The sequence below is a fragment of the Barbatula barbatula genome, assembly GCF_947034865.1.
Source record: "Barbatula barbatula genome assembly, chromosome: 18".
NCBI lineage: Eukaryota > Metazoa > Chordata > Actinopteri > Cypriniformes > Nemacheilidae > Barbatula > Barbatula barbatula.
The window spans coordinates 18,394,387-18,419,207 of NC_136781.1; the positions used below are offsets into that span (position 1 = coordinate 18,394,387).

A 24,821-nucleotide genomic window follows, 5' to 3' on the forward strand; every position below is an offset into this window, starting at 1 on the left:
CACTGTCTTTCAAGCTGCCTCAGGTTATTTTTATGATAGTAAAGTTTATTAATAATGATTTTTTTTAAATGCACGATAGATTGGGAAAAAAGGTGTTCTATTACACAGAGTAAAGTATCCATAAAAGGGTCCAAATGATTTTTTTTATATTTTCCAAATTCCGTTTTTTTCAGTAGATTTTTTTGGGATTCTGATTTCTGTTTTTAACAATACAATAGTAATATTTTTGATTACATGAACATACTACAGTATACTATACCATTTACTCATTAACTATAGTAAGATATCTAGATACTACAGCATGTTCTAACTTTACGGAAAATTATTGTGTAATGCATATTTTTTTCTGTGTAGTTGCAGGAGACTGTCAAGAGGAAATTGGAGAATGCTGGTTCTCCTCTTGGCCATGAGCATGGTTTCGGCGATGGATACCCACCCTCCAAAAATGCCTGTGTTGAGGATGCACGAGGAGGTGTTAAGAATGGCATGGTGCCACCTCTGTCACCCATAGAAACCAAACATGGCACAAGTACTGACTCCATAGTGCCCAATGACAACCATAGGGTAGCTGCTGTTGTGCCCAATGGCGTGGCCATTACCGACAGTGGTATGTCATGTGGCCCAGAGTCGGATTTTCATCTCAAAGAGATGAAGCAGGAGCCAGTAGATGATATCTTGCCCTGCATAATGCATTCTGAAGGTGCAAATGGCAGCAACAACCTGTTCCCTGACCTTAACCTCAATGATCAGGACTGGACTGAGATTATGGAGGAGTTCAATCGCTCCGTACCCTATGAGGACATTCAGGAGCTCTTCAGTGATGGTTTTGGAGATCGCAAAGACCCGGAGGTCCTGTCCACCGGTACATCCCTGGGCTTGATACCTCCAGATCTGGCCAGTGTGAAGACTGAATTTCCTCCTGCCTCGGCTATCTCTGCCTTTGATCAGGACTCTTGCAGTGGTTCGCCTCTGGTGAGACCCACCTCGTCTGGACCTTTGTTGCAGACCAACTCCCCCGTAACAGCTCCGCCCACATCCCCAGCCCTGCCTGTGCCGCAACATCCAAAACAGCCTACTATTCAGCCCACCAGACCTCTCCAGAATCACCTTTTGCCCGGGCCACCCAAAGACATGTCCCCTGCACAACAGCTGCAGCAGTTAGCAGCGCGTGAACATCAAAGAACGCAGATATTTCAAAGCCAGCCACAGCATGTGATTCAAAAACAGCAGCAAGCAACAAAATTCCTCCAGCAGCCCAACCATTCTTCATCTTGGCCCCAAAACACACCTACCCAAAGTCAACTGGGTGGGACTTTCCGGCTTGAGACGCCCACTAGCCCTTCCTTGTACCCTAAAGACCTCCCCAACCCCAAAAACATTCTCATGCCAGGACAGCATCCCAATAAGGGCTCTTCCAAGCCAGGGACTTCTGCAGGGTACATGCAGTCTGCTGGACGTGGAAACATACTTAGCCATCCGGCAGCTCCTATAGGTCCCCTAAACCACCAGCCCAACCCAGGGGGACAAGCAGCGATGTTGAACTACAGTAACACAAAACCTTTGTCCCACTATGAGGCTGGAGTACCAGGGGCCTCTAAGGGCCCTCCCACCACCCAGAACCAGAACAAACCAAACCAGGCAATCCTTAACCTTTTGCGACATCAACAGATGCAGAAGCAGAGGCCACTGGGCATAAACTTTCTACCAGCACACATTCAACACCCCCCGGTAAGACCACCCTTCCTTTGCACATAAACATTCTGCTAAGTATTAGTCAACTGAAAAACTGAAAATTAAGATGGCATATATAAAGTTGGTCACACACAAGCAAGCATCAGGCTTGAAGAAGAAATGAATATTTCAATTTAAAGGGCTCCTATTTTGCAAATCCGTTTTTAAAATGAATATAGTGTATAATGTTGCTGTTTGGCTATAAAGATACATCTACAAAGTTACAAAACTTAAATATAACTGCAAAGGGAGATATTCTCTTTAATAAAAATAGCTTTTCAAGGACTACAGCAAACGGCTGAAACAAACTACAGCTTTCTTTCCGGTCATCCTTACACAACGATGGTCACCAATTCCATCCATGACTTTAACATCTGCTGTCAAAGCTGTTCTGTGTAATAAACTGATATAGTGTGTCACACCTCTAAAAACATGTCCTCGAAGTCCTGCTTGCAAATGTCTCCTGGTCCATCTGCTTGTTTTATTATCCATTTCGGATCTGAACTGACGCTACTGTTATTACTGTTTATGTAACCGTTTCAACACGAACCTGTCTTGTGTTCAGTCCCTTGCCATAGTAGGGTTGTTCCGACTGACGATACTCCAACATATCGGCAATAGCTGATTCCTTAGATGATAGTTGGCAGTTTGCCAAAATATGTTGCAAATTTATACTACAAACGCGGATTTCTTCGTGCAAGAGAGCTGACAATGGCTTTTCCTCACACAAGAGATAGTTTGTAATGTACAGGCTTTGAGTTTTCCGTGCATGAGAGCGCTTGTGATGAGTGTGGCTCAGGCTTTTCCTGACAGAAATTGCTATGCGCGTGAGTGCTTAAAACCAGTGCACGATTTGTTCCTGTTTGGCAATCAAATAATCACAGTGCACGCGGGCATCAATGAAGCATTTGGATTAATGATATTGACTTACAGCAATAGTTTACTTTATCTCGTTTAAAAGGTTGTGGTGGTAAGTAGCGAAATGAGGGAATATGCCATAACCGTGGAATAAAATGTCAACCATAAGAGATTTATCTATTCCGTGTATTCTGCATATGTAAATAACTAGGTGTGGTTAACTCGGCGCTCTGCAAGTTGGGAGTTTTGATTTAAAAAATCCTTGTGAATTAATTCATCCATAACAAATCAAACATTCTTTTGACCTTCTTTCAGTCCGTAGTTTCGTCATCCGATCCAGTCCGGTGCTTGCTCTCTCACCCTCAGTGCTTGTGAAGGGGTGCGGGATCTGCTTGTGCATAGCCCATTTTAAAAAAAAAATTGAAGTCAGGCAGCTTTGTAAAGCTTTTATTAGTTTTAATAAAGTTTAACTTTAGGTGAGCGAAGGCGAATCTTGCATTCAAACGTGCGATGAGACAATGTTACCAACTGCACTGAACTTACACTCTGATAGAATGCTAATTGCAGAAACACATGAGCATTTTCTTGCCACATAATCCAGCTTGTCATATATAAATGCGTAAATTGCCCAGCCCCTCGATACTATCATGTATCAGCGATCCAAAGGCTAGCTATAGTCAAGTCAAGTCAGCTTTATTTATATAGCGCTTTTTACAATTTTCATTGTTACAGAGCAGCTGTACAAGAAAAAATGACTATAAGTAAAACATAAAGGTTATGGAATTCAAAACACAGGTCAAATATCAGACACACAATAAATTCCTATATGCAGTGTTAATTAAATAAGACTACCAAATTCTAGCAGCCCCCCCGGCCAGGCAAAACAGTGCAAAACAGTATGCAAACGGTGGCGAGGAACCCAAAACTCCATTGGAGGAGAAAAAAAACCTCGGAGGGAAACCAGGCCTAACCAGGGGATTCCAGTTCCCCTCTGGCAAAAACTGCAGCCTCTGCACAAGCTCAACAGTGCTTGCACAACAAGGCAAAAATAAAAAAAAATTAGATTTAAAATTATCATTAATAGTCTAATAGTGGCTGAAGTTTTGTAGGGACGTCACTTCCTTCGTCCAGCATTTGTCAGGTCTAGGAATGGATTGCGCCCTGCCCGCTCCGCTCTTGTAACCTTGGAACAATGAGACAAGACTGGCTGAGAGTAGAGTACTGTTCTGCACTCTTTGATGCAACAAATGCATCAGTTGTTATTGGAAGTGTCCCTGGTTCCGGTTGATCTAACTAGTGCAGCCTAGATCTTTGAAATACATATATTATGATAATGTAGTGTATGCAAGATTAAAAAGATGCGTCTTTAGTCTAGATTTAAACTGACAGAGTGTGTCCGCCTCCCGGATATTGCAGGGAAGACTGTTCCAAAGTTTAGGCGCTAGATAAGAAAAGGATCTGCCGCCTGCACTTGATTTTAAAATTCTAGGTATTACCAACTGACCTGACGCCTGAGAGCGTAGTGCACGTGATGGACTATAATACGTAAGAAGTTCTCTCAAGTAGTGAGGAGCTAAACCATGCAAGGCTTTATAGGTAATAAGCAAGATTTTAAAATTTATGCGATGCTTTATAGGTAACCAGTGCAAGGTTGACAGAACCGGGCTAATATGCTCATACTTTTTTGTACGTGTAAGAACTCGAGCTGCCGCATTTTGGACCAGTTGGAGTTTTTGTAATAGGCCTGCAGGGCAACCACCTAATAGTGCATTACAGTAATCTAGTCTTGATGTCATAAAGGCATGTATAAGCTTCTCCGCATCTGATGATGACAGCATATGACGTAATTTAGATATATTTTTAAGATGGAAAAACGCAATCTTACAGGTGTTGGCGACCTGGTTCTCAAATGACAGAGTACTATTGAATATAAAGCCAAGATTCTTAGCTAAAGATGAGGGTTTTATGGAACATCCATCAATAGTTAAGCAGTATTCTTGGTTGTTACGTAGGGCGGTTTTCGGTCCGATAAGTAACACCTCAGTTTTGTCCGAGTTCAGTAATAAAAAATTGCTACTCATCCACTTTTTTATATCGACTATGCATTCCACTATTCGATGGAATTGCTGTGTTTCGTGAGGCTTCGAGGAAATATAAAGTTGCGTATCATCAGCATAGCAGTGAAAGCTTATTCCGTGTCGCTTTATTATATCTCCTAGGGGTAACATGTATAATGTGAAGAGCATAGGCCCTAGTACTGAGCCCTGTGGTACACCGTACCGGACTTGCGATTTGCGTGATACCTCATTGTTTATTTTTACATATTGGAAACGGTCGCATAAATAAGATCTAAGCCATTTCAAAGCTATTTCCTTAATACCGACATCATTTTCAAGTCTATGTAGGAGCATGCTGTGGTCAATGGTGTCGAATGCAGCACTAAGATCTAGCAGCACCAATAAGGAGATACAACCTCGGTCAGACGCCATAAGCAGATCATTTGTAACTCTAATCAGAGCAGTCTCTGTACTGTGATGTGCTCTAAATCCAGACTGGAAATCTTCATTAATCTCATTCCTTTGGAGGAAGGAGCATATTTGAATTGAGACTACTTTTTCCAGAACTTTAGATAAGAAAGGTAGATTCGAAATAGGTCTATAGTTTACTAGTTCTCCAGGGTCCAGATGGGGTTTTTTGACAAGGGGCCTTATAACAGCCACCTTATATGCTTTAGGCACATGTCCTAATGTCAGAGATGAGTTAATAATGCTAAGTAGAGGATCTATAATTTCTGGGAGCATCTCTTTCAGAAGATTTGTAGGTATAGGGTCTAGCATGCATGTAGTCGATTTAGATGATCTAATGATTTTCGATAGTTCATCGTGATCTATAGTAGAAAATAAACATGATTTCTCCTTAGGGGTGCTGTAGTTAGTCATATGTTCAGCGGGTTTCGCATCTGGTTGCATAGTTATAATTTTCTCCCGAATATCTTGGATTTTATTTGTGAAATAGTTCATAAAATCATCACTGCTATGCTGGTATACAGCATCAGAAGTCGCTGACGATTTATTTTTTGGTTAATTTAGCCACTGTATCAAATAAAAACCTAGGGTTATTTTGGTTTTCTTCTATTAATGATGAAATGTAGGCGGATCGAGACGTTTTTAGGGCTTTCCTGTATTTTTTTGTACTATCCTTCCAGGCAGTACGAAATACCTCTAATTTAGTCTTCTTAAAGTTGCGCTCCATTTTTCGTGCCGCTTTCTTTAGAGCCTGAGTGTGTTCATTTTTCCACGGTGTCGGTCTGTCATTTTAAATCTTCTTTAAGCGCAAGGGAGCAACTATGTCTAGCGTTTCCGAGAAGGTGGCATTAATATTTTCAATGGTAAAGTCAAGATCTTCAACGTTATTACTCATGCTAGAGATTTGAGTCAATTCAGGCAAATTATCAAGAAACGCACCTTTTGTAGTCGAAGTGATTGTTCTACAATATTTGTAACTTGGAGTTTGATTTGCCACCATTGGGTATTGAAGCAAGCATGATACCAGATAATGATCTGAGATGTCTTCGCTCTGCTGAAGGATTTTAACATCGACCACATTTATACCGTAAGACAAAATTAAATCTAAAGTATGATTACGAAGGTGAGTAGGTCCTGACACATGTTGACTAACGCCCATGGAGTTAAGAGTGTCTTTAAAAGCCATTCCTAAAGCATCTGTATCATTATCTACATGAATGTTAAAGTCCCCAGCAACAAGGACTCTGTCTGCAGACAGTACTAGTTCTGATAAGAACCCACCAAATTCTTTAATAAAATCTGCGTGGTGCCCTGGAGGCCTATATACAATAGCCAGAATAAATTTTAAAGATGTTTTGTCCTTAGTATTAGGTATTGATGCATCAAGTACCATGACTTCAAAAGAATTGTATTTAGGATTAGACTTCTGGGAAATGCTAAAAGAGTTACGGTAAAGTGCAGCAACACCTCTCCCTCTGCCTTTTAGGCGAGGCTCGTGTTCATAATAATAATCTTGGGGGACAGACTCATTTAACGCAATATAATCATCTGGCTTTAGCCATGTTTCTGTGAGACAGAGCATGTCTATTTTATGATCTGTTATCATATCATTAACAAAAAGTGCTTTATTAGAGAGAGATCTAATATTTAGCAATCCGAGTCGTAACAGTTGATTATCTGTATTATGTTCATGTTTAGTTAGTTTAACGTTAACTAAATTACCTTTGAGAGGTTTACGCTTTATTTTATGTTTACTAATCCGGGGGACAGACACAGTCTCTATTTTATGATGTTTGGTAGAAAGTATTATCGCATGTTGTGTATTATGTGTGTTCTGCAACGTGAGACGGCAAGCAGACCGTTGGTTAAGCCATACAGTCTGCTCCCTGACCTGGGCCCCAGTGAGTCAAGTTTTAGCTATTGTTCGATTGTTCGATAGAACAATCTGACTTTAGAGAATATCGCCCAACACTATGCCATAGTAGATACAGTGGGGCAAAAAAGTATTTAGTCAGCCACCAATTGTGCAAGTTCTCCCACTTAAAAAGATGAGAGAGGCCTGTAATTTTCATCATAGGTACACTTCAACTATGAGAAACAGAAATGAGAAAAAATTCCAGAAAATCACATTGTCTGATTCTTGAAGAAATTATTTGCAAATTATGGTGGAAAAGAAGTATTTGGTCACCTACAAAAAAGCAAGATTTCTGGCTCTCACCGACCTGTAACTTATTCTTTAAGAGGCTCCTCTGTCCTCCACTCGTTACCTGTATTAATGGCACCTGTTTGAACTCATTATCAGTATAAAAGACACCTGTCCACAACCTCAAACTCCACTATGGCCAAGACCAAAGAGCTGTCAAAGGACACCAGAAACAAAATTGTAGACCTGCACCAGACTGAGAAGAGTGAATCTGCAATAGGCAAGCAGCTTGGTGTGAAGAAATCAAATGTGGGAGCAATTATAAAAAAATGGAAGAAATACAAGACCACTGATAATCTCCCTCGATCTGGGGCTCCACGCAAGATCTCACCCCGTGGGGTCAAAATGATCACAAGAACGTTGAGCAAAAATCCCAGAAGCACACAGGGGGACCTAGTGAATGACCTGCAGAGAGCTGGGACCAAAGTAACAAAGGCTACTCCGCCAGGGTCTCAAATCCTGCAGTGCCAGATGTGTCCCCCTGCTTAAACCAGTACATGTCCGGGCCCGTCTGAAGTTTGCTAGAGAGCATTTGGATGATCCAGAAGAGGATTGGGAGAATGTCATATGGTCAGATGAAACCAAAATATAACTTTTTGGTTAAAATGTAACTTTTGTGTTTGGACTTGAAAGAATTCTGAGTTGCATCCAAAGAACACCATACCTACTGTGAAGCATGGGTGTGGAAACATCATGCTTTGGGGCTGTTTTTCTGCAAAGGGACCAGGACGACTCATCTGTGTAAAGAAAATAATTAATGGGGCCATGTTTCGTGAGATTTTGAGTAAAAACCTCCTTCTATCAGCAATCGCATTGAAGATGAAACGTGCAGTTTGTCTGGCTGGGTCTTTCAGCATGACAATGATCCCAAACACACCGCCCTGGCAACGAAGGAGTGGTTTCGTAAGAAGCATTTCAAGGTCCTGGAGTGGCCTAGCCAGTCTCCAGATCTCTACCCCATAGAAAGTTTTTCTAGGGAGTTGAAAATCTGTGTTGCCCAGCGACAGCCCCAAAACATCACTGCTCTAGAGGAGATGGAGGAGTGGGCCAAACTACCAGCAACAGTGTGTAAAAACCTTGTGGAGACTTAGTCAAGTTAGCTTTATTTATATAGCGCTTTTTACAATTTTCATTGTTACAAAGCAGCTGTACAAGAAAACATTGACTATAAGCAAAACATAAAAGGTTATGCAAGTTAAAACACAGGTCAAATATCAGACACACTATTAACTAAACTTTAGACTAAAGACGCATCTTTTTAATCTTGCATACACTAGACAATAATATATACATTCCGAAGGTTTAGGCTGCACTAGTTTGATCAATCAACCGGAACCAGGAACACTTCCAATAACAACTGATGTATTTGTTGCATCAAAGAGTGCAGAATTTTATAGTTTTATTTAATTAACACTGCATATAGAAATCAATAGTCCGTCTGATATTTGACCTGTGTTTTGACTTGCATATCCTTATATGTTTTGCTTACAGTCAATGTTTAATCTAAATAAAGCTGACTTGACTTATTATACGATTAATCAGGCGATTAATTTAAATGATTAGTCGACTAATCTAACGACTAATTGGACAATTAATCGAACAATAATTTTTCTGTTGCTCGATTAATATCAAATACATTTATTTATCAAATAAATAACAAAAAATTCTTAATATACTTTATTAAACAACAGTTTTGCACGTCACGAAATATTCTGCTTTACACAAAATAAATAAAATAATTTTACTGTTATACAAAATGAAAGGCCAGCCTGTTTACTCTTAACAGTACCAACAAAGCTTTTCAAGAAATTTTAAACGAATGAGACCATCTCCCAAGATAGGACGCCAAGGTTCTTTGCTTTATCCTAGAAAACACAAAAGCAATCAAATTTAGAACAACAGCTATGACAGTGGGGCATTTTAAATCTACTCTTAACCTCATTGCAGTGCTATGCTATGATTAGTTTATTTGAATGCAAACGTGGCTATCTAGCAGCTGTGCACTTTGGTGGTGCTAGGCTAACCAAGTAACCCAGACATCTTAGCTCTCTGTGCAGTTTGTTTGTGCTAGGTTAGTAGCTAACTTTCACGTTAGCTAACGTCAGCTACTATAGATAGCTTTGTTCTGCAGCTGTTAAACTAGCTTCCATTCAAGCCAACATTAGATGAAAACTAATGTTAGCTAAACACAGCTGTCTAGGCACCAGTAGTAGGGTGGCCATACGTCCGGATTTTTAGCCCCCTGTCCGGCGTCCGGCGCAGCCTCAAGCCGGACACTCATTTGTCCTCCTTTTCGGAGTTGCGCTGAATCGGCCTTAAAAAACGCGCTTTAAAACCTTTATTGGGACGCAGCAGCATAGCGTCTGACGCCGTAAGATCTCCGGTCAAACAAATGATTGGCTGAAAGAGGTGTCAAATAAATATATGATATATCATTGGTTAAAAACGTAAACAAGCCTCCACGAATTGAGGTGGAGTCCACGTACTGGCTACGTCACATCATAACGTTAACAACATACCTAAACGTCAGAAATCATTTAATCCGGAATGGACAAAAGACCAAGAAGTCATATAAAAAAGCAGTAGAGATGCTTTCCGTGGATTTTGCACACTATGTCGCTGTGAAGTGGACACTATTAGTAAAGGGAAAGGGCCATTGACCGACATGCCAGCACTGAAAAACATAAAGGTAACCGATGAGCTGCTGGTACGTCTTCCCTTAGGTCTTATTTTCAAGAGGCAACATTACCTCAGGATGACAAAATCTCCGCTGCAGAGCTTTGTCAAGTCTATCATGCAGTCACCAGTCATACAGGAGTGTCTTGAATAAATACAAATACTGTGAACAAACACACATAGGTCTACATCAAGATATGTTGTTGATCAAATTGTCTGGCAATGAATAGAGTAGGCTATTTCAGAATCACTGTATAATGATCCCATAGATATGGGATCATACATCCCATAGATATGATAGACAAAATAGACACAAAAAAAACACCAGATGCAGTTATTCTTGCCTCACTAAATGCCGCAAAGTGTCCTCCTTTTTGGTGTTATGGAAATGGCCACCCTAACCAGTAGCTACCTAGCACGAAAAAACTGCACGGCAAGCTAAGATAGTTAGTTAGCACCACCGAAGTGTGCAGAGCTCAAGCTACACAATATACTACACAAACATAAAATTAATTTAGCCAACGTTAGTACTTACTTGTTACTGTCTCCTTCACGAGTGACAATGGGGTGTCTCTGTTTCAGATGCTCCAACATTGCTGTTGTGCTGGTGTGAAAAGTGAAAGTGACCTATTTGTCAGTTATGGTGAACCATACCTGAAATGTGACCTCTGCATTTAACCCATCCAGTGAGTAGTGAACACACGCACACCCGGAGCAGTGGGCAGCTATCACTGCAGCGCCCGGGGAGCAGGTAGGGGTAAGGTGCCTTGCTCAAGGGCACCTCAGTCGTTTCCTGCCGGCCCTGATGCCGTCCTCCGTTCTACAATGTTTTGGTCTCCCACGTGTGTGGTGAAGCGTCGACTCAAAAATATGAGGCCGACGTAGCGACGCGTTGCTACAGGCCTACTTTCCAGGGTTCTTCTCCATATTATGGACTTGAATATGGGGACTGTTGGTTAAGGTCCAAATTTGAACTTCTAAAACCATTCTTGAAAATATTTTTTTTAGTTCAGTAGGTTAAGGATCCTGTCCTCTATTGGTCGTTTTCATTTTTCTCACTTTTTTATTTTAACAATAATAATAAAATGTTTCTTCCTTCATCTATTTTCATCTATTGATTAACTTGTTAACCCTAACCCTCGTTTTTCAGATTACGGAGCTGAACTGCACTCAGTTGCACAGATATTAGATAGATGAGTAATATGCACTAACAAAGTAAATATGGTTAAAATGATCTTCACAGAGGCTGAAGTTAGTTTTTTGGTAGTTTAAATAAGCATGTTTTCTCTTTTTCTGTACAGGAGCCAGGGTCCTACACCTCCACCTCTCCTGTTCCTGGTAACACTATGACGCCACAACCAAGCAGCAACAGCGTTTCGGGTAACCATGGTAATGCAGCATACATGAAGCAGCAGCAGATGCAGTTGAGTCAGCAGCAAAAACAGTTCCTGCAGAGACAGATGATGGCTGAACAGGTGCTAGTCTTACCTCTTTCTATTGTATGACTACTCGAAAAAAAAAAACTGTGTAGATACCTTGTAGATTTCTTCTAAATGCATAATCTACTATTTACTATGCTAGTCACTTACCCTTATCATTTACAGACCTCTGTCCCCTCCTGTCTTTTTTTTGTTTCATTTGAATCATCTTTTCATGAGTGCAATACAGTCAGCTTTGTTTAACACATTGTCTGTGTACCAGTTCAAAAAAGATTGGTACATTTGAATATACTTTTGGTTGAGCTGCACGATTCTGGATAAATTGATAATTACGATTCTTTTGTTTTAAATGGAGATCACGATTCTGTTAGAATTCTAGGACAAACAAAAAGTAATTAAGACATTTTTTACAACAATTACCATAGGGGAATTTTTTTTACTTCAAATGCAGAAGTTTAACTTTACAAAAAGTATTCATGCATTGAAGTGACTTATGAAAATATGATATATTTATACAGTAAAAAAATTCATAAGGTCACACCTGCAATTAAAGGTCTTTAGAAAGATTGATCAATTTGCCTGACATTTACAGATTGCTTGAAGAGGTCTTCAAAGAATGTTATTTACCTATAAACAGTTTAAAATAACCTGAAAACATGGAATGCAGAGCAGCTTGATGAAATACAACATATAGTCCAAATAACCTTACTTGATGTTAAGCAGCTTCTCTATTTGTGCAAATAAGCACCATACACTCTCACAACGTGTTTATATCATAGTGACAGAAATAAGCGGGCTACTCGGATTTGTCCACGCTTCAAACTGCAATCGTTAGAGTTTTGTTTGAAACCTGTCCAGTTAAGATGTGAAGCATATTCCAAAAAATTTAACACAATCCTGAAAGACAATCATAAGAGCAGTTTTGTTGTTAGGATGCATTTACTTTGTGTTTGTTTGTTATTTGGTTTGAGATTAATTTGGCAAGATTGAGAGTTTATAAATGCGTGTCTCATGCATTCGAGTTGGCAACTCTCTGCTTTAATCCCAGTACTTCTGAGATCATTCAACACAGAAATAACAATAGTGTGTTGTTGAAAAGACTGTTAAGAACGCCGTTTTATACTGAATGATGATAATACTTTCTCTACATTAAATCTCACGTTAAATCTCATGAATATCTTCATTAGCAGTGTTAACAGTTGACAAATTTAACAAAACAATATAAATGCATAATTTGATATAATGAATAGATAACGGTATGCATGATATAGGAAAATTAATATTATGGCGCAAAATAATACTGGTAGTCACGTACATACCGGTATATCGCCCAGCCCTACTTTAATATTGACTGAATAATCCCAAAATATAAGTGAAATCAATGCTTGAAATTAATCTTTGATGCTTGTTAAAATAATCAATTCGATTATGAGATGTTAACCTGTGTTTTTACAGGGTCATACATTTTTACATGCTGACTAATAATGCTACTGCTAAATGTAGAAAATCTCAAATCTGTTTGAAAGATTGGAGACATACAGTATAGCAAACAGTAAAAAGACTGACAGATACAAATGCTTTAATATTCGCTGCATTTAGTTAACTGTTGTGTGTCCATTTACCTGCCCTGCATGGCTGCACTAGTGTTGTTAAAATAGGCACGTGTTTTCTGCTCTTCATGTGGTGCGTCTTCTGTGAGAAGCAGGGCCCACGGAGCAGAAAGGGTTAAAATTAAGCGCGTTTGGCGCTAAATAAAGATATTAGAGAATATATTGGTAAAAATAAATTACATAAATGTTCCTGAGAGCACGTGTGATGTGATTTCTCCGTTGTGAAGATTTAAATGACACAACAGACTTCCAGGTCAAGACGCAGCCTTTGAAGGCAATATCTCCTATAAAATCAATAGAGAACATGTCAAAAAGGTCTTAAGAATTCTTTGTAATAAACTAGTTGCTAAAGGTTGTTCGGTAAAAGCGTTTTAATTAAATGTCAAAAGCAATATATTTAAAATACAAAAATGTTTAATATTGACATTGATTGCTTTAGTAATTTCACTTAACATTTATATGTACCTACCTGTTTTACTAATCTTAGTTTGTATATATTGTATTCAGATTTGTCAGTTATGGATGTAGTCCTGTATTTTTATATTGTGTTTCTGAGATGGACAATAAGTTCAATGTTGTTTCAGTAAAGAAGACTGATATGCACTCGGGGAAGAAACCCAGGGAAGCAAGCACAATGTATCATCATTATACACATGAAAAATAAACACGAGTTTAGAAAATGTCTGAATGTTTTCATACCTTTCATTTGACTAGAAAATTATCCGACTGGTTAGGACTTTTGTGTTTACAGTACTACGTAAACATATTATCAAGTTATATATGTGCTGTTTAGTGTAAAAAATAAAAATGCAGATCATAGACATTCACCTGTGTTATATTTCACTGCAGAGTTTAGTGGTTTAACTAAAGTTGGTTTAGTTAAGTGGTTTAGTGGTTTAACTAAAGCAGAGTTTAGTTGTTTAACTATTTAATTAACACTGCATATAGGAATTTATTGTGTGTCTGATATTTGACCTGTGTTTTGACTTCCATAACCTTTTATGTTTTACTTATAGTCAATGTTTTCTTGTACAGCTGCTTTGTAACAATGAAAATTGTAAAAAGCGCTATATAAATAAAGCTGACTTGACTTGACTTAAAGGAAATATAAATAGGCACTTTGTATACTGAACATTTATTTATTCTGAACGTGATTGATCCCACACTGTAAAAGGCTTCATGCGATCTATTGGTTTTATTCCATCACACAGTTGATTCTGCTCTATTGCAGAGAGTGTGAAAGCCACTTAAGTGTCAGCTAATTTTTAAACTTAAACACAGTACTGTTTCTTACCTGGACATCACCAATAAAGTTAACTTACTACAAGACTTCAGCTTATCCAACAGCATCAGTAAGATATTATGTCTGTTGCCTGCAGGAGAAACAGAGGCAGCAACAAGAACAGCAGTTGCAGAGGCACCTGACCCGTCCTCCACCCCAGTACCAGGACCAACAGAACCAGCAGGCCCAGCAGAACCCATTCCAACAACAACAGCAGGTGTCCCAGTTCGCGGGTACAATGCCCTGCCTTGCCCAGCAGCATCCCTCTGGCTATACAGAGCATTCGATCTCTGGTATTTTGCTTTATTTATTATTAACTGAATCAACCATTCAATACTGTACTTGATCACACCTGGTAATAATCATACAGTATATCAACCAAAATGCCTATTACCACCATGCCGGAGCTGCGACCTGTCGCATGTGAAAGTCATTCATGAATTCACCACAAGGTGGTGTAAAGGGACAGTTAATTGCTTAATTTTGACTAATAGAAATAGAATAGAAATTATAAGTACATATTACAATGACTGTGGTGCTTGTCTATTTACTTTTTTGTAATATTAATGTTTAAATATTACACCAGAGATGTGCATTATGGTCAGGGTGTCCGCAAGCGGGGTCTTAAAAAGTAATGAAAGGTGATAAATAAATTTAGAGAAGATTAAGGCCCTTAAAAGTTTTAAGTCTTATATGCTATTTTCCAAGGTATTACATTTTGTATAATTTTTTTGTATTCGTCCAAAGTAGGGATGCACCGAATGGAGAGAGAGAGGTACTCGCTTTATTATGCCGCAAACATGTCGGCTGTGTGTGGAGCATTTTCTGTAGAAGAGTAAATTTCTGAATGAAAGCTTCTTTACCGGTCGGAAACATGTGCATTTCAGACTGGAGCGGGCGGACTGACAGTAGCCCCGAAGCTAGCAAAATCCTTTGACATCATACACTGGTCACGTACACGCAATTATTTGTACTAAACAAAGTATTCTTTGCATCCCGGCCACGAATGCACCTTCCGTGAGAACAGTCAGGTTTTGTGGGCAGAGTTTGGAGGAGAGACGTAAACTGAAATAGTTGTCAGTCAGAATTGCTAGCATGGATGTTTTTTTTTTCATTAAATCATTTTGGAGCCTAAAATAATCCAACAATTTGTTTAATCACAGTTTTAGGTTTTTAATGTTGAAGGACACTTGTTGTACAGTACATTCTTTAAGCAGTCAGTTTATAGGCCTAATATAAGCTATTCAAAAAGGGAGAGGGCTACATTTTTGTTTTAATTTAGCCTTCTTGTTTTTCTAAATTTTAATTTTAATTATATTGTTTTATATTGAAAAGTCAAAATATAAAAAGCACATATTGACCATTCAGTTTATGCAATAGTGAAAAAATCTTTATTTCAATTAACAATCAATTAATTGATTACTCGATTACATTAATACTGCAATATGCCTCTGCAGTGGCATATAGGCATGAGGGTGTGCAAATGCTATGCAAAACGCATATGAGCAATTGCATATCATTGCATGGGTCTGCATGGGAAAATAGGTTGATTTGTTTCTGAATGTCAGCTGTGGCCTAGTGGTTAGAGCGTTGGGCTTATGATCAGAATGTTGCCGCTTCGAATCTCAGTGCCAGCAGGTCATGACTGAAGTGCCCTTGAGCAAGTAATGTGCCACTGTAAAAAACTACTTGCAAGTCGCTTTTGAAAAAAGCGTCAGCCAAATGAATAAATGTAAATGTAATGAATGTACATGGACACAAGGATGGGCATTTTTCAATTATTTCATATTTTAATATTTGAGCTCATAAAAGACTTATATTTATTTATTTAAATTAAGTTAATAAAGACATAATTTGTTAAGTTTTTATGTAGTCACAATTTCACATCAAGCTTACTGTATAATTATAATTAAATATTCATAACGCACTAATATTATATCCTATTAATATAATATTAATATTAGCAACCTTGGGGGAAAAAATGTAAAAATACATCATAAATGCATTTAAACCTGCGCGAAGCAATCATATAAAAACAAAACAAAAGGACCAAATTGCAATGCATATTGACAGTCTGTGATATATGGTTATCTTGTAACAAACATATAGGTCTATTTTACTCTGGTGAAAGTCTGATAAACAAGCCGACGGCTAACAAGCCTACAGCGAAGACGTGCTTCTCTAACTCCTGGAAACAAAACCTAGATCTGACAAGAATATCTGGCTTTATTTATAATCAATGTTACAAACATTAAAGTAAAGAGGCTTGGTACCTCCATGCCGACTGTCAATTGTTCCTAAAAACAAAGACGTAGCCATTGTGCCTGTTGTCCTCTTTATTTGTGACCGTCATGTGAGGAAGAATTACTTGTGCTGCTGATCACCACCGCATATAAATATTGTCTTTGTCGTTTTATCGTCAGTGTTTGTCTTGTTTAGCTTTGTATTGCATTTGCATCAATAAATAAAATCAACTTAGGTAGCCTAACTTAGGAATTACAGCACGTTTAAAAAAATAAAATAAAAACATCTGTGCAAATGTATTTACAGGTCACGACCCTATTTAAAGTTCTTAAGAGGAAAATACAGGCTTCATATGCTAAGGGTAACTTGTAACATTTTAATGTTTCAAGTTGTTGAAATCCGCATTAGTTAACTTAATATTTTTCTAACGAACGAATGACTGCTCCAAACAAGTTATGGACAACACTGCTTATATTAAACGAAGAAAGGAAACTTTTAAAAAAGCTCTCCTCCACCTTGACCTGTTAATCATCGCGCCTCATGGCTGCAGCTCGCACTGACAGACGTGAGCCTCATGAACTCTTGCGTCCATAGTCCAAACTGTCTTTCTTTTATATGCCTTGTTTATAATATGTTTTATTCATGTTGTGTTGAGACAGAGTGTCACAGGTTGCTCAAGAAGTTAGATACAAGTTACGCTAGTAAATCTGTTACGCTCTTCTAAAGTTACGCTGGCAAAATTGGTTGATCAGCTTGATCATCTGCATTTTCTGGATCATATTCGGGCTCAAACTCCTATGGTACCGATGACATGATCACCTGTCAATATGCTTTGGAAGCTGATTTGGAAGGGGTTACATTTCCGCCACATGTTTTAATGCAAAAACGCATTTATTTACTATGCAAACAAATAACGAGTAAACATCACGAGTATTTAAAGAAGATAAAACGAAAAACAAAATAAACAAGACTAAAAAAACAACAATAGCCAATATAGTGCGTGCTTGCTTGTGTGTGATAGGGTGTCGAAGCAAAGGTAAGACACAAGCAGGAGCCAACCCATGCACCGCTTTAAAAACAAACAAAAGAGTTTTATATTTGATCCTGTTGTTCACTGGTAGCCACTTTATCGATGCCAAGATGGGGAATATATGATGACGTTTCTTAGCATTCTGAACTAATTGAAAACATGGAAAAAATGGTCTGGCAGGACTCTACATACAATACATTGCAATAGTCGAGACGAGACAAAACAAAGGTATTCATAACCGTCTCCTATCTTTTGGGCCCGGGGTACAAACGACCCCTTCCCCGATACACTCCATAAACCCGGGTCTATCCCCAAAAAATGTTTTCTTACTTTTCCCCTTTCCCCCCGCCAGACATTTATGCCAACTAGTACTTGAGTGATGCATTAAAAAAAGCTTTGATCTAGCCCAATTCAAAGCCCACACCACGCCACACTTACCTTCTACCTTGTGCTAAGTGCTAACTTTAGCTTGCAAGCGCTGAAATCTTGATCCCACCCTCATGCGAATCGCCGTCCAAAGCCTCCAAAACCCATGACGTTGCACAAACCAGAAGCTCTTTGATCAATTCCAATAAAATCATGTCTCATTCACCAGTGAAAACACGTTAAAGTGCAAATTAAATAACATTACTACAATAGCGAGAACAGCTAGCTTTAAAATGGGATTAGATGCAGCATAGTTACGTTAGACGCTGGGTAACGATGTCGTTGAGCTAATACATAAAGGTCCACAAACTAAGCAGCATAATCAAAATAGAACCATAACAAGTAACGTTATCTACCTGTCCAGAAGTTACCATGGCATCATCTTTGAAACCCTTGACTCATGTAGCCACTCCCAAGGTGGACAATCAACATAGATTATAATCATACCCGTTGACACTTCTGTAGTGGCCAGGATTTTCCCGTGTTTCACACCCATCTCCTGCGAAAACCTCTGAAATACAATCGCGAACAGACCGAGTGGAAAAACCCCTGGAAAGCGGTGTATGTTACCCGAGATTCTGGGAGAGGTTCCAACCCCCCCTGACCTTGTATAGGATAAGTCTGTTTGGAAAATGCATGAATGGATGGATATATGGAATAATAAGTAGTGCTCAGACTATGACGGTGCCTTAATAAACTTAACCCTGTGCATGTTTAAAGTCAAAGTACAAAAAAAGATGCTTTAATTTATCAGTGTGGAATTGTTGATGAAATATGACAGTTCTGTACTATTAAGGCAGTTTAGAGATCCAATTGTGTTAAATAGACATCCCTGGTCAATAAATCCCTGAATATGTAATAACGAAATCGACAAACATACATGTGCATATTTTGCACGATCACCTGCATCTGTTATACCAAGTAATAAATGACCTCAATACCATTATGGCTCTGTAGGTCAACACAGGCAGCCTTTTGTTACTTGTTAATAAACAATCCCATCTAATTTGCAAAGTCTGTGTGTAAAGGAACTTATTTGAATGGCAGGCACTTTGATGGCGTCAGCACCATTACAACAGAGGTTCTTATGCTGTTCACTTCCTCATGTTTCTGAAATGTGTTCACCTTTATTTCCTGTTTTTAGTGTTAACAATAAGTTGCAGGATATTGTTATTTTGAGTATATAGCAAGATATAAACTTTGTTTAATTCTGTGCTAAATTTTTTTGAATATCTGCTAAATGCTTTAGAGCAGTTTAAAATTTGCTAAATAGAGCTAAGAGTGTGTAAACTGAAAACATAAGTAAAATCTAAAATATTATCTTAACCTTTAGGGATTTCAATGTTTAAACTCTAAATACACCAATACTAATTACCACTCTGAATTAAATTCTTCTTTCTTCTTCGGCGGTCACTCGAAACGAGTATAACTGTCCTCTCCGTCGGGTCGCCTTATTTGTGGATCCTCAGGTGGCTGTAAAGGCCGATCTGTGATCCACAGATTCTGCTGCAATGTTGACATTTGAAATCCGAGGTGGTGTGTAGTGGTGGAGCCCTTCTCTGTTTGTCCTTGCGGTGTTGCCGCCTTGCATCTGCGGCACGGCGGAGTTCTGTTTCATGGTGTGCTGCACCCTCCTGCACTGCCTTTCTCCAGTAGTCCCTGTTAAACACTAGATTTTCCCAGTCACCGGACGTGATGTTAAACTTTTTCAGGCTGGTCTTGATATTGTCCTTAAAGCGTTTCTTTGGCCCACCAGGGGCTCGCTGTCCTTCCTTTAGCTTGGAGTACAGGATCTGCTTTGGGAGACGGTCATCGGGCATGCGGATGACATATCCTGTCCATCGGAGTTGGTTCTGCATTATGGTTGTAGTGATGCTGGGCATATTCGTTTCCTCCAGAATACTGGAGTTTGTACGTCTGTCTTCCCAGTTGATCCTCAATATTTTTCTTAAGGTTCTTTGGTGGAATTGTTCCAGAGCTCTCAGATGTCTGCTGTAGGTTGTCCAGGATTCCGCTCCATACAGCAGAGTTGGGAGAATCACAGCTCTGTAAACCTGGACCTTGGTTTCAGCCCTCAGGTCCCGGTCATCAAAGACTCTTGTCCTAAGTTTGGCAAAGGCTCCGCTGGCACAGCTCAGGCGATGTTTAACTTCATAGTCTATATCAGCCTTGGAAGATAGAATGCTGCCAAGGTAGGTGAAGTGGTCCACACTTTCCAGAGTGGTGTTATCTAGTTTGATGATGGGCTGGAGTGATGGCTGGTTGGATGGTGGCTGATACAGAACCTGAGTTTTCTTGATGTTCAAGGCCAGACCCAGGGCTCTGTATGCCTTGGCAAAGGCATTTAGGATGCCTTGGAGGTCTTCAGGGGAGTGTGCTGCAATAGCATTATCATCAGCGTATTGCAGCTCCATGACGTTGGTAATCCTGACTTTACTCTTGGCTTTAAACCTGTTGAGGTTAAAGAGCCTACCGTCCGTCCTATAAAGGATTGGGATCCCTGTGACAACTCTTGGCCAGTAAGGTGAAGTATGGCTGCAATGAAGATGGCAAATAGGGTAGGTGCAATGATACATCCCTGTTTGACCCCGGTTTCTACAGTGAAAGACTCAGATTCAGAGCCACTGTTGAGCACTGTGGCTGACATGCCGTCATGCAATAGCCTCAGTACACGGATGTATTTGGCATGACATCCATACTTTGATAGTATGCTCCACAGTGCCTGCCGATCCACGGAGTCAAAGGCCTTTGCCAGGTCTATAAAGGCCATGTACAGAGGCAGTCCTTGTTCCCGACACTTTTCTTGTAGTTGGCGAGCAGAAAAGATCATGTCAATTGTTCCCCTAAATGGTCGGAACCCGCACTGTGATTCAGGGAGTATCTCCTCAGCTTGTGGTACCAGGCGGTTAGCAAGGACACGAGCTAGGACTTTGCCGGTTGTTGACAAGAGCGAAATGCCTCTGTAGTTTCCGCATTCAGCCTTGTCCCCTTTCTTGAAGATGGTAACAATTTGGGCATCCCGGAGCTCTGAGGGGAGCTCTTCCCTTTCCCAGACCTTGATAAGTAGATGGTAGATGTGGTGCCAGAGCCTTGGTCCTCCTTCCTTTAAAATCTCCGCGGGGATCCCGTCAGGACCAGTGGCCTTGTTGTTCCTAAGATTTCTGATGGCATTGTAAACCTCAGTTAGAGTAGGAGGTTCCCCCATGTCTTCTCTGATGGGTCTCTGCGGAATGTGGTCGGCGATGTCTGGTTCGGCTGAACTGTCACAGTTCAGAAGTTCTTTGGAAGTGCTCCTTCCAACGTGCGTTGATGGAGTCATTGTCTTTCAGCAGAGTCTGTCCATCTTTTGAGCGAAGGGGATTAAACCGCGGTGGCTAGGGCCATAGACAGCCTTAGTGGCGCTAAAGAAGCCTCTGGTGTTACCTGAATCTGACAGTCTCTGGAGTTCTAGAGACTTTTCTGTCCACCAGTTGTTCTTGAGCTCCCTCACCAATCTCTGAACGTCAGCCTTGGCTCTAGAGTGTGCTGCCCTTTTGGCCTTACATGTTATGTCATTTTGCCACACTCTGAAGGCTTTTCGTTTTCTGGAGATAAGTTGTTCTCTCTCTGTATCATTTCCATCAAACCAGTCCTGATTTTTCCTGGTCTGATATCCAAGGGTGGATTTACATGAGTCATGGATGGTGGATTTGAGAAGGCCCCAGTGCTCTTCGATGTTATCAGGATATTCTTGCTGAAGACCTTTCTCGAGAGAGTCCTGAAGTAGTTGCTGGATGGCAGTTTCATTCAGGCTGTCAAGGTTCAGTCTTTGCCGGGGTTGCTTCTTCTAAATCCTCCTCCTTTTTTTTTAAGTTTGATGGACATTGTGGATCGGATGAGGCGGTGGTCTGTCCAGCAGTTATCAGAGCCTATCATGGCCCTTGTGATGTTCACATCACAGTGGTCCCTGGCCCTTACAATTACATAGTCAATAAGGTGCCATTGCTTGGAGCGAGGGTGTCTCCAGGATGCCTTAAATTTGTTTTTCTGTCGATAAAGAGTATTGGTAATGACGAGGTTATGCTGAGCGCACTTACTCAGAAGCAGCACTCCATTGGAGTTGATGTTACCGATGCCCTCCTTGCCAATAGTGCCCTTCCAGAGGTGTTGGTCCCGGCCTACCCTAGCATTAAAGTCTCCAAGGAGGATGATCTTGTCCTCCCTGGGGATTTTTGACAGGGTGTCTTCTAGGCAGGCATAAAAAGCTTCTTTTTCTTCCACCTAGGAGTCTAGGGTAGGGGCATAGGCGCTCAATACTGTCGCTGTCTGGTTGTTGGCCAACACCAGACGGATTGTCATGAGGCGCTCGCTGATCCCCAAGGGAAGTTCGGAGAGGTGGTTGACAAGCTGGTTTTTGATGGCAAGTCCAACTCCATGGTTTCTAGCCGCATTGGCTGGCTTTCCTTTCCAAAAGAAAGTGTAACCACCTTTGTTCTCCTTCAGTTGCCCTTCACCTGCCAGTCGGGTTTCGGAAAGAGCAGCTATATCAATCCTCTTACCACTGAGCTACAGGAATTTGAGCACTCAAGACTGCTTAAAGCATGGAATACAGTACCAGACCCTAGGGATGCACCGATACCACTTTTAAAGGATCTGGTACGAGTACCTATATTTTGTCCCTGGTACTTACACAGTGTCCAATAACCTCCAAAGGGCAATACCAAGGACATAAGCGTGCAGATTGCCATGCGTGGGTCTTCATCATTGATTTTGAAATATTTCCACACTGCTAATAGTGTTCACACCAAACGCGGTAAATCACACTATTCGCGTGTAGTTGGACACTTGAACTTTTTGAGTTTACTCGCCTCATTCGCGCCGTTCACGCGTGGAATTCGCTTCATTCGCATGGGAGGGGCTTCTGGCAGGCGGCTCCCATCTAATTGCGAAATGGCGGACATGGATTTTGTTGAGAGGGTAGCTGTGCATTAAGTGCTATGGAAGGCTGAAGATAGACACAGACTCGTTCGGTGCCGTGTCTGGGTCAATCAGATCCTTCAGAGTCCTTCATTGTTTTCAGATTTCTGCCTCCGCTTGCTATGTCATAATCACGTCACTACTAGAGCAGGCTCCTGATTGGTTAACGCGGCGCAAATTTTCAAGACATCCATTCTTAGAGATATATGGCTATTTTCTATGCGACAAAAAAAACGAGTCGTCTTGTGTGGCGGTGGCACGTGTGCTTGGTCACGTGACTTGCGGGGCGCAGTGTGGAGACGGGAGAAATGGATGCAGAGGAGACCGACACTGAACTAGTTTCCAGAAAAAAATGCTACCTCTATTATTTGCTGATATTTATGTTTCAGGATATCAGACACTGATCAGAGAGAGGTACTGTGCAGAATTTGCTAAACTAAAGATCTAAATAAAGTACTAAATAGAATGTTTTAGAAAGAGGATTCAACCAATTGGTTTAGTAACAACCATTTAAAGTAATAACAAAGATTATAGAGGTTTAGGTTTTAAAGAGTGAACCACACATTTACAGTGGGTACGGAAAGTATTCAGACCCCCTTAAATTTTTCACTCTTTGTTATATTGCAGCCATTTGCTCAAAGCATTTAAGTTAAAAAAAAATCTCATTAATGTAGACACAGCACACCAGATTGACAGAAAAACACAGAATTGTTGACATTTTTGCAGATTTAAAAAAAAAACTGAACAGCAGAGTCAACCATCACCACAGCCCTCCATCAGTCGGGGCTTTATGGCAGAGTGCCCTGACGGAAGCCTCTCCTAAGTGCAAGATACATGAAAGCTGCATGAAGTTTGCTAAAAAACATTTGAAGGGCTCCAAGATGGTGAGAAATAAGATTCTCTGGTCTGATGAGACCAAAATATAACTTTTTGGCCTTAATTCTAAGCGGTATGTGTGGAGAAAACCAGGCACTGCTCATCAACTGTCCAATACAGTCCCAACCGTGAAGCATGGTGGTTCACCTTCCAACAAGACAATGACCCTAAGCACACAGCCAAAATAACGAAGGAGTGGCTTCACAACAACTCTGTGACTGTTCTTGAATGGCCCAGCCAGAGCCCTGACTAAAACCCAATTTAGCATCTCTGGAGAGACCTGAAAATGGCTGTCCACCAACATTAACCATCCAGCCTGACAGAACTGGAGAGGATCTGCAAGGAGGAATGGCAGAGGATCCCAAATCCAGGTGTGAAAAACTTGTTGCATCCTTCCCCAAAAAGACTCATGGCTGTATTAGATTGAAAGGGTGCGTATACTTAATACTGAGCAAAGGGTCAGAATACTTACGACCATGTGATATTTCAGTTTTTCCTTTTTAATAAATCTGCAAAAATGTCAACAATTCTGTGTTTTTCTGTCAATATGGGCTGCTGTGTGTACATTAATCAGAAAAAAATGAACTTGAATGATTTTAGCAAATGGCTGCAATATAACAAAAAGTGAAATATTTAAGGGGGTCTGAATATTTCCGTACCCACTGTATATTCAGTTTCTTTTTCAAAAGAGTTCATACAAGTTTGCTACAATCTGCTTAAATGTCCAGATAATTCGTTTGTTGGGATTATTTTCCACAAAATGTGTTCATCCGTATTTATGTGCTATTTGTTTCATTTACCTGTACCGTTGAGAATGTATATATTTTTTAAATTAATTTAATTCAGTAATGCAAAGATGTTACTATTATTTAATTTTATAACATTTGTTACGACCATTTCGTTTCAAATCGCAACATGAAAGAGGGATCAACCAAAATGTTCAATCAATATAATTTTTATTGATT

The 24,821-nt window shown here is 40.1% G+C and overlaps 1 protein-coding gene across 2 annotated transcripts in view; it reads left to right on the forward strand.

Moving 5' to 3' along the window:
• Nucleotides 1-24,821, forward strand: part of maml1 (mastermind-like transcriptional coactivator 1) — a 37,474-nt gene that overhangs the window by 9,563 nt on the left and 3,090 nt on the right. For both annotated transcript variants that reach the window (XM_079479853.1, XM_079479852.1), the window contains 3 exons: nucleotides 355-1,728; nucleotides 11,295-11,468; nucleotides 14,422-14,617. In XM_079479853.1, the coding sequence (XP_079335979.1) occupies nucleotides 355-1,728; nucleotides 11,295-11,468; nucleotides 14,422-14,617 (1,744 nt within the window). The remainder of the gene's footprint in view (nucleotides 1-354; nucleotides 1,729-11,294; nucleotides 11,469-14,421; nucleotides 14,618-24,821) is intronic.